This window comes from Dreissena polymorpha, chromosome 2, assembly GCF_020536995.1.
Source record: "Dreissena polymorpha isolate Duluth1 chromosome 2, UMN_Dpol_1.0, whole genome shotgun sequence".
NCBI lineage: Eukaryota > Metazoa > Mollusca > Bivalvia > Myida > Dreissenidae > Dreissena > Dreissena polymorpha.
This window is the reverse complement of record NC_068356.1, coordinates 71,650,050-71,664,500: the sequence shown is the minus strand read 5'-3', so window position 1 is coordinate 71,664,500 and position 14,451 is coordinate 71,650,050. Positions and strand designations below refer to the sequence as shown.

The 14,451-nt window shown below is 34.7% G+C and overlaps 1 protein-coding gene across 4 annotated transcripts in view; it reads right to left on the bottom strand.

Annotated features, from left to right (window-relative positions):
* The window catches only part of LOC127867563 (uncharacterized), a 74,080-nt gene extending 59,891 nt beyond the window's left edge, over positions 1 to 14,189 (bottom strand). For 3 of the 4 annotated variants that reach the window (XM_052408836.1, XM_052408835.1, XM_052408834.1), the window contains exons 1-4: positions 13,923 to 14,189; positions 7,519 to 7,692; positions 6,405 to 6,695; positions 3,806 to 4,248 (exon numbers count right to left, since the gene is read on the bottom strand). In XM_052408836.1, coding sequence (XP_052264796.1) covers positions 3,806 to 4,248; positions 6,405 to 6,695; positions 7,519 to 7,692; positions 13,923 to 14,155 — 1,141 coding nt within the window. In that variant the 5' untranslated portion in view covers positions 14,156 to 14,189. Of the gene's footprint in view, positions 1 to 914; positions 4,249 to 6,404; positions 6,696 to 7,518; positions 7,693 to 13,922 lie in introns of those variants that run through there. The other variant, XM_052408833.1, reaches the window with a different exon arrangement.
* Positions 14,190 to 14,451: the final 262 nt, after the last annotated feature.

Sequence of the window (14,451 nt, the reverse complement as noted above, 5' to 3'; positions counted from 1 at the left end):
AATGCATAATGATGTTAAATGCATAATCATTTTTCAACAAACACCAATACAAGACAAGACAGTTTATTTCAATCCAATAAGGCATTTAAGCCCACGAGGACATATATACAATACAAGTATTGGCGAACAGTGCATACAAGAATACAAAAATTTAACAAAAGTTGCAGTTGTATGTTTCCAACATTTGGAGAAGATCGCTTTAAGAACAATATTTCAAAAACATACATGCAAGATATTTATGGAACGTATTCTAAGCATTTAGCCAATAATACAAACTATAATACAATACAACTATAATACAATATGTTCTCATCTCATCTTAGAGTTTTATTTTAATTAATAAATTCGGGTAGTAAGGCTGCCTTTATTTACTTTAGTCTTGTAACGATCACTTCTGCTTCTGCTGAATACGGTGAAGGGCCAGTTACGGCGTAGTACACCGGGGAGTGCGCCTAGTCAAAATGGAGGGCAGCTTTAAAGCCCTCAACTGTCTCTGCGTGGACCACTCTACTGTCTAGGTGGTTCCACTCTAACACGGTTTTCACAAAGAATGAGTTTTTAAATTGACTACTATTTGAGTTTTTCACTACAAAGCCTCTGTCATTATTTATTACTTGTTTATCTATTATATTGGATGTAACACAGTCACTATATTGTTTCGCCTTAATTTGCCTTTTGACCCTTGCTGGTTTCAAGTAATCGGATGCTGGTATAGCTGGCACCAGCCCCTCGGCCACTTTGTAGAGCATCACTAGACGGTTGATTTTACGCCGTTCTTCTAGAGGTGGTAATTCTAGATGTTTTAACATGTTGGTAACGCTGCCTGCCGTTCTTGATTTGTAGTCTCCCGTTATGAAACGGGCAGCTTGTTTTTGCACTTGTTCAATTTTGTCAATGTCACGAATTAACTGGATGATATTCTATTAATAAAGTAGAAAACATAGAAATTGGCTTTTAAAAATGTAGCATATATTTATCCTAATTTGTTTCGTGCTATCAAATATCATCATATAACCATGATAGCGTGTTGTTTAAAGAAGCCTTTTGAGGCTGTATTCGAAACATACACGACGATTTCACACACAATGACAACAGAGTACTCATATATACACATTAACATAAATATGCTATATTACACCACTTTTTCCTGCATTAAAGGTTTCTTTACATCTGCCTCTTCACATGTGCATCTACCGGATATGTTTATAATTTAGTTCGATTTTACTATTACGAAAAACAAGTAAAACAACCAATCGCAGAGAAATCTTTAATTACAAAGAGATAATAAAGTTTAATCATTCAGCTTGTATGAATTAAATATCTATCACAGATGGTATTTTATCATCTATAGAATAACATTAAGAGTGCCATAGATATATATGCCTTACCGAAACCAAAATGTCAGACTTATATCATTGGCAACTGCTATCACTAACATCTGGACAAAACTTAACACTATATATTCACTTGTCGTATATTTGTCTTACCGAAAGACAAATGTTGTGGAAACTAGAGTTATAATGACACGTTATAATACATTAATTGTAAGATCTTAAAATACCTTATGCTTTAACGAGTAAGACATTATGGATGTTTTTGTCATATTTATTCATATGATAGAACGGTTACATGGTATGATATTAGCATAAACATCAGAATCAATTCTGCATTTAACAATTTCAAATTAGGTCACTAAAATACTAGTTGTACAGAGCAAATCTATTATAGCCTTGTAACTATAATAATACAAAGGGGCTTAAGGCAACATGTCATATCTATTTATCGTAATACAAAAAGCATGTACAGCGAGCAATGTGCTCGTATTTCACTAAAATACATTACAGTTGTAAATAGCAAACACTAGCATAGTCTGGTTAGACTTAACACTTAAAACGTCATTAAGGCCTCATATCATACTTTATTTTCCCATATTACAAAATGTATGTAAAAGTAACCAACAAACATGCAAACATAGTTTGCGTATGGTTTCTGTATTATACCAAGGAACATACATCATACATCAGATATATTACTGTTTCTGCAGAAACACATATAAAACACATAGAAAACATGAAATATAAACAATTCAAGTACAAATAAACACATAGAAAGCATGTATTTACAGTATCGCAAGGAACACACATTATACATAAGTCAGCCATCTGCTATCAATTTGGCAGGGAAGACAATAGATACTTTCAACCTTGGATATTCGGCACCAATAATAAAATAGTAAACTGTAATACCAATTAACCTCATAATGTACTTGAATTAGTTGATGCAACACATATAGTACAGATTATGTAATACTATTGTTTTTTATCCAGTTGCTAAAATCTTTAATAACTTTTTCTTAATTTTTAATCACTCTTAAAATAACACAATTTCACAGTAGAACATGATTATTTATACATATTAATTAAGTGCTCTGTTACTAAAAATCTTATAAAAGATATGTCAATCTGATATTTTTAGCATCTTCTACCTTTTAATTGCATTTTATTTTTAAAAAGATGACATTTAATACCTAAGAAATATTTAAAAATGGGTAGGGGCTAACACACAAAGGGCAAAAAGTCCTATGGGCTAATGGGGCTAGCGTCCTGAGGGGCTTATGTCCTAGGGGCTAATGTCCAAGAGGGCTAATGTCCTACACTCAAGCTAACACGGTTAATATCTATAATTTGAAATCTCATTTACATACATATTGCTTAACAAAACTAAATCATTTATTCAGAAAACTTTCAAACATCAAAAGCTAGGAGCTATAAAATTCCAGATATCAAAAGTTAATTGAAGACAATATTAAACATTACATTCATAACGTTTACTAATATTCCTGATTCTTCAGATAAAATCAGAATAGATAACACATTTTCAGCATTTTCATTTACATCCATCTGTGAATGTCTACCAGATAAGTAAGTCACACTTTGGATCGTGTTTGTTATCTTTTTTTTTCTATCTGCAATCTACATCAATTGAGTATACAAATTGGAATTAAACATTCCCATGCAAAAACAACAACTAATTCTTTTAGAAATTATGTTAAGTTAAACCTCAATAAAACGCTACAAAACTTTAATATTCAACATGTATTTACTTTTTACTAAATAAGTACGACAAATTAGTCCTTTGAGGAAACTTCATACTGGTGTTCATATGTATAACAATATACATTAGGTACATCAATCAAACACTAAGTGTATGATAGCTTACAGGTGTGAAAGCGGGAATATGATTGCAAGTTTGTATCCCCTAACCCTTTGGGGGGGGGGGGATGACAACTTGTTCAACCACGCAGGGCAAGATAGAGCATGCGGGACGTGGTCATCGAGGGTGGATGACGTTCTTTGAACCTCAGAAAGAACAACTGAGTAGATGAGGAAGCTACTGAAACTTAGAAAACGACGAAGCCAGAGGTGTCCTCTGTTACAACCCATTGACCACTTAGAACTGTTCAGTATACGTCATTATATGTTTAATGCCTGCGAACAAAAGGACACAGCCTGTTCAAACAAGTCAACAGCCAAACCATCCTCTGAATCCAAGGGTCTTATTCTATTAGTTAGTTCTGCCATTTGTTCATGGTCAATGGGTGTTGTAACAGAGGACATCTGTAGCTCATCGTCATTTGCTGAGGCTACAGGAGCTTCCTCATCTACTCCATAGTCCTCCTCTGAGACACTCAGTTGTTCCTCCAGAGGTTCAAAGAACATGTCATCAACCCCTCGATGACCACGTCCTGCATGCTCTATCATGCCCTGCAGATAAAGCTGGGTGGGTGTTCTGCCCCTCTCCTCACTCAGTCTGTGGCAGTTCCATCCGTCACGGAAGCGGTCTAAGGCCCGCTGAATGAGTGGAACATACACGAGGTGTAAGCACCACATGTGTACTTCCGAGCTCAGGTCCAAGCGACCCGTCTCCTCTAGATGTTGGAAGAGCTGGTGGAACACATTGGTACATGCAGAATACATGTCCCTCCAGAGCCGCTCGATCCTCTGGTTGTGGACGCTCTTCCCAGTAATGAAGGATCCACGACCAGGGCCTCGATAGGATATCATGAAGGCTCCAACTCCTGTGTTTTCCAGACCTTTATCAGATCTCACTCTGGAAGGTACACCATACTGCCTAGTACCATTTATGAAGGCTTTCGTCATCGTGGTTGCACGGTTGTTGGTGGATACTTTCAGGAAGACACACAGTCTCGAGTATCCATCAATCCCACCGTGGACGACAAAGCCCCATCTGAAGATAAATAATTGGCTTTGAAATGACAGTAATATGTAATAGCGACATTTGCATGATGCAATATAAATTGCAACATATAAACATGATAGTAATTACATATTAATTCAATAATGATTTATTATATGCCTTTTGCTGCTTCAGCGGAAATGTGTGGCTTAAAATTTTAACCACACATATCTCTCTTTACAGCACCAATAATAATTACTACCTACATGTATCTAGGAATTTATACCAGTATATAACATAGCTTTTTGCTATCAGATAAAAGGCGTATAGAAGATGTTTATTTTATATTCTATGTAAAAATAAAATATATTAATTAGGCATGTCAAATCCATAACTAGTTAACCTGTTTTGGTACATGTATTTTATTGTTAACCAATTGTCATCATTCCACGTAAATACCAGAAAAAGTAAAGAAGGATATGCAAATATACCCTGTCTACTTGATTGACTTGAATCCGTATTATCTCATCGATTAAAAATGTTTGGTACTAATTTTCATTGATTTTGTTGGACACTTACACCATGATTTAAAATTCATTCTTTATTTTATACATTTGGAATCCTAAAAGGATTTAAATTTTGCAATACTCCACATCCAAGAGTTGAACAAGAGCTGTCAGAGGACAGTGCGCTTGACTATTCGAGTGCTTGACAGTATAACGTAAGCCATCATGGAGGAGAGGGGGGGGGGTATAATGAGGGTGTGTGGTAATTTAATAGATGATCTTTCAAAAATAAGGAAAAAAAAATATTATTTTTATTATTTTTCTTTTAGGGGGGGGGGGATTCTGGGGTGGAGCATGGGGGATGGTTTGGGTGGAGTGCATTGTGGTATGTCAGGTAAGTGTTGTTTTGTCAAAGTATGAATCAAATGTGATCATAAATAAAGAAGTTATGGCAATTTTAGCAAAATGTTCAATTATCTAAGTATAAAAGGCGCCATAATTCTGTCAAGATGCTTGATACAGTTGCCTGCTCTTGTTTATAGATTGGGATCATATTGGTAAAGAAGTATGCAAAATATGAAAGCAATATGTCAAAGGACATAGAAAATATTTGAGGTGGTACGCAAATTATTGATCAATCTAAGTATAAAAGGGGCAATAATTCTGTCAAAATGCTTGATACAGTTGTCTGCTCTTGTTTATAGATTGGGGTCATGTTGGTAAAGAAGTATGCAAAATATAAAAGCAATATGTTAAAGGACATAGGAAATATTTGGGGTAGTACGCAAACTTTAACATTTGATGCATATTCTAAGTGGAAAAGGGGCCATAATTATGACAAAATGCTTGATAGATTTGTCTGCTATTGTTTATAGGTTGAGGGTCATGTTGGTAAAGAAGAATGCAAAATATTAAAGCAATATGTGAAGGGAGAATGAAAATATTTGAGGTAGTTCGAAAACTTTAACATTTGCAAGCGGACGCAGACGCTAACGCTCACGCCGACGCCGGGGTGAGTAGGATAGCTCCACTATATATATTTCATATATAATAGTCGAGCTAAAAATGAAGGTTTTGATGCTTCCAAGCCTGCTTTGTTGGAAGTTTGGAGAACAAAACTTGAGAATATTACTCTTAAATTTTCCTTAACAATAACCTTGCAATACTCAATATTTCTAATGGAGGACTGACTTTTTTTTAGCTGAAATAAGGCCCCATTCCCCCAGCAAAATATATATTTTTTCCCCATATTAAATACAAAATTCTCCCTTCACTTAAGCAAATTGATTGCCATAGACTCCAACTTGTCAAGATGTAGAACACAGTGTTAAAATTAAATAAAATTGTAATACCTGTATAAGGTGTTTCATATAAGCAGATTGTGGCTAAGTGGTAAACAAATACTCTAATAATATTACGTTCTATGATCTATGCCTCATTTAACCCTTTATCACTTAGATATGTATTTTGACGCATTTGTAGTCTCTTAGAAAGTTACATATAATTAAATATCTTTTTAAATGTATTCAAGTTTTAAAGGTTTCATTTCCAACCCTGAGATACTGATGAGCAGCAAACAGCATAAAACCTGAACAGACTGCGAGTTACTCGAAGGCTGTTTTGGTTTTATGCTGTTTGCACAAAGTGATTTTCTTTTTTCTTCTGAGTGGGAAATGGTTATTAAACGTTAGCTGTTTTAACCTGATTAACTTGTGGTTTCCATCAATATGCCACAATGAATTTGGTGCTGCAACCTTGTAGACCCGTCGTCTTATGGAATGAAACCATCTCAAAGCCACTGCTGCGGCATCAACTCGTATTAGGCTGTCAGCAACTCTCTGCCTCTGAACTCTATGTCCTCGGCTCTGCAGCAGGCCTTGAACCATTCTCTGACCAAGGGACGGGTTCCCTTGGGTCACTTCTCGTACAAGATCATCTAATGCATTATTTGACAGCACCGAGTATGTCTGCCTCAGCTTTAGACCAAAGGATCTGAAACAAATTCAGCAGGCTTTCAGCTGGTTTTTTCACATGTGTATCATGCAAATTGCATTTGAATAATGATAGACACAATCTTCACTTTAGCATTGTTGAACAACTAGCCCAAATCTTTATGCATTAATAGAACAGATTAAAATACCCACTAGCCCGATTATTTGAATCTGGAAATTTTAATAGCCAAAATTACATATCACTAGCCCCGGGCTGTCGGGCTAGGGGTTAGCGTCAAGACTGTAGACATATTTAACTATAACCAAAACTATTAAATTTACTTAAAACTAGTTAAACCATTTCTTTGTAAATAAATCTTGTCTAATTTATCAAAAAAGGTTCGATCTTATCCAAGTTCACCAACCAGACATGCACACAATAATTCATTGATCAATAAAAAGGGTTTAATAAGACCATTAATTATGAAATAAGTGACAAAACATTAGACTCAAACCATGGTTTAATGCACAATCACAAACTGAACTACTCAATCTGTGTCTATATCAGGGGACTCTCTGTTTTTGGGGAACAGTACCTGTACCCTCAAGCAGGTGGAAATTATGCATTATTTATCCAAATAGGGGAATTTAAACCAAAAATATAATGAAACACAAAAGTATGTTTTTAAATCTCTATTTTAAATCTATAATTATATATTTTTTACCACAAACAACTAACATGATGCAGTGACACAGGCCTTCAGATTATCTGGGAAATTTGTGAAATGAAGGGTGCTTACAGGTAATCATTATAAACTTTCTTAGGTAACAGGAGAAACTTCATGTAAATATTTCTTTCAAATTTCAAATATTATGCACTATACCTAAGCCTTCGCTTGACCGATGAGTCAGACACATGCAGAAGATCTGCCATTTGTCGTCTTGTAAAGCCAGCTTCAATGAAGAATTCCAGCTGTTCTCGAGAAATTACATACACAGGACGACCTCTTGTCCTCTGTTGATTGGCAGAAAAGAACCTGACCGATGGAAACGAGGAACTAAAATCAGATAAAAAACACTTTGAACTATTAATAAGCAATGCTCCTTAATCATATGTCAGCATTCGTTCCCAATTACCTGGAACCGGACCTATTCCAATTATTGCAAATTAAGAACAATCCAAAAAGAACACATAGTTATACGAAAAAGGCTGAATACCAAAAAGACTACAAACATACCACAAAGGCAGAAAAATGGTTTTGGGTTTTGATTTTCTGCCTCTCTGGATCCCAATCATGCCCATTATCTATATTGATACATGTATGCATACTCATGATAATGTAGTGTTTCCTTCTGCAAAAATATTTCCATTGACAGTGAACATTCAGAATAAAAAACAACATGATGTGTTTGTAAAACAATATGTCGCCCATGTAATTGACATTTGACCTTGAACAAAGACCTTGACCTTTCACCACTTAAAATGTGCAGCTCCATGAGATACACATGCACGTCAAATATCAAGTGGCAAATATCAATATCGCAAAAGTTATGGCCAATGTTAAAATTTGATGCAAACCAACACACCAACAGACAGGGCAAAACAATATGTTCCCCAGTATAGACCGGGAGACATATAAACAGTGTTAAGGCTTTTGGTCAACATTCACAAAATGAGTAACCGCTGCATTGAGCTGGGAATCCTGGAAGAACTATGCAAATAATATGTTGTTGATTAAACATAAAACTTATAACAGTGTCCAAATTATAAATACGAGCTACATCTATTTAATATTGTCGTCGGATGTTTCGGGCCCCAGGTGTTTCCACCATGCATGTTTCCCCCTTAGTCATTTCACTTCAAACTTGAAGTGTCATTGCATGGCATGGTTTACCAAGTATCTTTATCTTCTATTTACAATAAGACGTTTACGATAAACTAAACTGTATTTGTTTTAAAAACGTTTTATGTGTCATTTCATGCTTTGTTTTGAATAAACTATACACGAAAATAACAAAATTAACAATAGCAAAGTAAAATAAATGTTGTTTTATTTAAAAAAAAGCGATAGCAAAGTGTAATCAAATTTGTTTAATGTATGCGAGTTAGTTTAAAAGTAAGTTTCAAAATAACACGGGTCATACAGATATCTATTATATGCAATGTTTAATAATAAAGAGGAAGTGGTATTTTGCTTTCTTTTTTTATTATTTGTTTTTCTATTTATTTATACGTATACTGTGTGTATGTACATTTCTGTATACTTATTTAAGAACGCGACCGATTAAATTTTTGGCAATCGATCTATTGTCGACCTTTTAATTGTACATGTAGCTTCATTGGTTGTAACTTAAGAATTGTTACTTAAATTAATGTAACTAACTAATGGGGTTGTCTACCCTCGGAACTTCAGTTAAAAACAATTGCCCGAGCACACTGCTTAACATAGATAATATACTGTGCGTTAAAAAGGCCGAAAACAGGCCATATGGTCAGCTCAATTTTACTGGGCTGAGCCATAAACATAATAGGGTTCTTTGCAGCGTTGATGCGGTGCTTTAATAACAAGGGCTGTTTGTAAAACATGCATGCCCCCCATATGGGCTGTCAGTTGTAGTGGCAGTCATTGTGTGAATACGTTTTTTGTCAATGTGACCTTCACCTTTGACTTAGTGACCTGAAAATCAATAGGGGTAATCTGCCAGTCATGATCAATGTACCTATGAAGTTTCATGATCCTAGGCCTTATTATTCTTGAATTATCATCAGGAAACCATTTTACTGTTTCAAGTCACTGTGACCTTGACCTTTGACCAAGTGACCTGAAAATCAATAGGGGCCATTTGCCAGTCATGATCAATGTACCTATGAAGTTTCATGATCCTAGGCGTATGCATTCTTGAGTTATCATCCGGAAACCATTTTACTATTTCGAGTCACTGTGACCTTGACCTTTGACCTAGTGACCTGAAAATAAAACGGGGTCATCTGCCAGTCATAATCAATGTATCTATGAAATTTCATATTCCTAGGCCTAAGCATTCTTGAGTTATCATCCGGAAACCATTTTACTATTTTGAGTCACTGTGACCTTGACCTTTGACTTAGTGACCTGAAAATCAATAGGGGTCATCTGCCATTCATGATCAATGTACCTATGAAGTTTCATGATCCTAGGCCAAAGCGTTCTTGAGTTATCATCTAGAAACCATCTGGTGGACGGACCGACGGACCAACATGAGCAAAACAATATACCCCCTATTCTTTGAAGGGGGGCAAACAAATCTAATAAATTTAAAAAAAACTTTACTTTAACAATGAAATATATAATATAACAAGATACTCAAGAATCTATGCATATAAAACTACGCTAAGAGACAAGATTTCCTATTTGCTGACTGCATTTTAAAAACATGGCGTTGATTGGTCCGAATTCCTTAACTTGCAAAAGCAAGTAGGTCAATCTGTTTTGAGATGAAAAATTTGCACAATGAAAGGCCTTGACATTAAGTTTACTATCTATAACGTAAACAATGTAGAATTTCATGATAGGAAATATATGGAACAAAAAAAGGATAATTACATCCATTAGTACTTAAATTTATTTGCATTTAGAATGATTGTTTTATACTGTTAAACTACCATGAAGGTGTTATATTGTTATTTTCATTATAATTATTATCATTATTATTCTATTGATGTTATTTGTGATAAAAAGAAAGAGGAAGAAAGAGAATAGCCCAATTTATATAAGTAGTGATGGTGAAAACACATACTATTATAAGTGGCATCATCATTACTAGACCCATTGTTCAGCGTATGCTGCAATGGAGTTGTTGTTGGAGTCTTTTAACTTTGTGATCTGTGTTTTTTGATGTTATTATAATATGAAATTATTTATAGTTTTATATAAATTAGAAAAAAAATTCACAGGTGTGTACTTTATTTAAAATAAAAATAATATTAATAGTTTTGGAGTTTTCCAGACCACAAAGTGGTTCAACAATGCCACTATTTGTTAACAGACATTATATGACTAATGATAAGTATAAATCTGATGTTAAGGTTATATTAATGCATATAAAGTCATAAATTTACACCGGTTGTATTAATGTATATAAAAAAAATAGACAAACATGGAAAGTTTTTTTAAAACTTTATTAAATTATGCAAGTAGAGCCTGGTAAAATAGCTCCCCTTTATAGTATCCCTATTGCTTAAGTGCATTAATTTATAAGGAAAAATGGTAAATATTGTATTTATATTTGTATTTTAGTACATAATTGTATGTGTATTGTAATTTAGTATATATTTATAGAGTGGTATAATGTTGAACACTTGCAGACAGGGAATATAGCGGTAATGCTCCAACATAAGATCCTGTCTGTATGGGACTTAGAGAGAATGGGGCTATGAAGAAGAAACATCCCCCAGAGTGACGTTAAGACAATATTTAAAAGAAAGTTAATAATAATATTTATATATCCAAAGGTAATGACGTACTTGTCGCCATACAGTCACCTTTATAGGGCCACATAACAATTTGAAAGTAAAACAATGTACATGTACTTTACAGTTAAAAATTAAACAAAATAACTATTTTATACATAAAAAAGGATTATTTACATTATGTACAGTACTATATGCATTTATTTATAAGTTAAATTCCAGTTACTACCCTGGGGGCTAAAAGGGGAAGTTTTGGAAGTGTAGGCAGGAATGAATGGGGGGTTTCCACTTTCCATCAGGGGTAATACCACTGGGGTGATCTAAGGGAGATAATTTGTATAGGAGAACTATTTTAGGATGGTTTTGTCCCCTGGACCAGAGGGAGTGCATGGTAAATAGAAACTAATAAGAGTACAAATGGAAAGAAAAATAAAACAATATGATATTTGAGGTACTGGCATATTTCCGATAAAATATAAAATTGGTAAAAAGACCAAATTATACTTGAATGATGAAAAAAAACACAAAAAGCTCTTATCCCTCCAATATAACTTAAATATAGGGGATAACAAAAGAGAAAATAGTACAAAAGTACCTTATTTGCTATATAAAATAGCATTTTTAACAAAAATTAAGGAAAATACAAAGGTACATTATTGGCTATAATGAACAAGATAGCAATATTAAGAAAATCTACAATAATACCAAGAAGTTGGCATTACCCCGGAGAGGGCTAATTAAGGGTTTTGCAAGGTATAAGGCACTGCACCGTGCACTCCAGTCTGACATGGCTCTTCGCATTTGAAGGGGAAAGGGTGGGGTGTCAAAGGGCAAGGGAGGCGGTGCAATGCAGCCAACAAACCCGGTTTACTGGACAGCCTCGTCCCTTCTTTTAATAAAAGCTGCCATAAAATATGGTTGTATTAAGAAACTGAAAAATGTAAATGGCAATCTAGCGTTATACTAAATTAAAAAAATGTGTTAAAATAAAGAATATCAGGTCAATGCCATTGGCCTGATTTAGAAAGGGCGGTGGAACAATAAGCCCAATAAAGCTAAAACAAAGTTGTGTCAAAGTGACACAAATCCAACACAATTACAATAGGATTATGTCAGATTTGTGTAAAGATTACACGGTTTAAAAGAATCAGTCTCATGACTGTATAATTGGGTGGGGATTGTCTGCTCTCCCTCACCCAATGACCTAGATCTTGTCAGTTATCTGACAGTCTATAAGGTATTTGGCGAGGGCAGAGTAGACCGGGCCCCTAGCTGCTCCCTTGGGGTCTAGCACCTTGGAAAGGTTAAAACTAGTCCATGGGAGTGCAATGCAGCTTCGAGGTGGTCCCTCTGCGTCTTATGGTTTTGACATTGCAGCAGCATGTGGGGCGCAGTGAAAAATTACGGCAATTTAGAACTTTTCTTTTTTTCGTTAATTGTGGTTGACAATCCCATTAAAGTCTTTATGATCTGAACAATTTTTAATATTTCATTATTTTGCAAAGTACTGAGCAAAATAAGATATAATGGTCAGGACAAGATGTTTTTGGGTCAGGACATATGAAATTTTGGTCCCTGGTGCGACCAGACAACTGGCTTCAAAAGTTTATGTCGAGCCCTGAAATGTACGATTAACTGACCATTTATTTACTCAAACCGATAAATATGACAAACTGTCACAAACACAAACAGCTGGCGATCTCTATCAAACTCTTAAAAAAGTTGGTTTACTAAGAATAAATCTATATCAACTTAAACTTATCAAGTACATGTAGTTAATTATTATTTGTTTAAAAGATCCATGTATGAGTAATTAAACTTTTGTAGACCACACTAGACAATGAAATAAAGCTTGACATGATTTTGATATACATGTATGAGAGTGAAAATGTAATGTAACACTGACCCGATCTTATCCAGAAAATGAACTATAAAAGCGCTAGATGATCCAGAACGATTGATTGGACATCCTGAGTGCATGTGAAAACTGTTCAGACCACCTGAGTGTACTAAAGTATCAAACAATATTATTGATTACAATCTGCGATTTATGTTATAACATTACACACTAAATGTCCAATAGTGTAATTGACATGAAAACTACAGTAACAAGTATCAAATTTTAAAAAAATGGGGGCGAAATGATCAGGGAGGAAAAACCTTGGGAGCGAAACAAAATGCGAAAATACTTCGGCGCAAAACGTCCACAAATCTTTAACATAACAGTTAAGCAACTCCAAATGGAGTTATTGTTCTGCGCTTCGCAACAGTGAAAATAATATCTATGATCACTCAGGTGGGCAAGACTGAACTTTAACTGTACGCAGCTGTTTACCACTATCAACAAAGCAGGGCTTTGGGGGCAGAAGGCTATAAGCCCCAGATACTAAGGAATTATTTAGGATAAAAAGGGTTATTAGGTGTTGCGTTTTGTGTTAGGTGTTGCATGCTTAGCAACGACGAAAGTATATGCTTTTCCATTATTTTTTTACGTACTGGTTAAGTTCAATCGTCCCCACTCATGAAATAAAATAATAAGCTACCCTGGTCCATATAAACATACTCCCAGAGCCTTTGATGATTTTTGCTATGGCGGCTTTGGGTTATACAGCTGAAGGTTGATTTATTGCAACTTATGCTACCCAAACCAACAAAAATCCAGACATAGTATCAGCCATAATTAACACTGTTAGCCATATATTTGAAATGATGGTCATCAAAATATTCAGTGACCTATTTATCAGACCTATTCACACACCCATGTGCATTGTCACTTTAAATATGTGCCAACACAATTAATCATATAATCATTAATTCAATTTATTAAACAAAACTCACTTCTTATGTTGCTCTATGGATTCAATCATACGGACAATGATGTTAGCAAGTTCTTCCATCCTCGGATGTTCGGTGCACATTCTCCTAACATTTAGCAACAACGAATTAAGGGTAAGGAGAGAGTCGTCCAAAACATTCCTACTTTGATCACCAAGTACAATTCTACCGCATGATAAAATAATTTCTTTAGCTCTCTGAACGAATTGCGCCGCCATTTTCTTCGAATATAGCATTTACTGCGGGGTCAATATTTCTTTTTTCAAATTATTTTACTTAATAAAATCATTAAAGGACAAAAACATATGAACACACACATGAATAAGCTCATTAAATATCTTTATTCTTCCGTATTGATTTTATTTAAATTTATTGTTAAATATTTAATTATTTTCTTTTAAAAAATCTCGGTTTGTAGAGGCAAAAATGATTGGTTGAAAAATGACCCAAACAAAAAATGTAACAGCAGGCATAAAAATATACCAACAGTCATAATTTGTGAACGCTGTGAAAAAATTGTAACCGCAGTGAC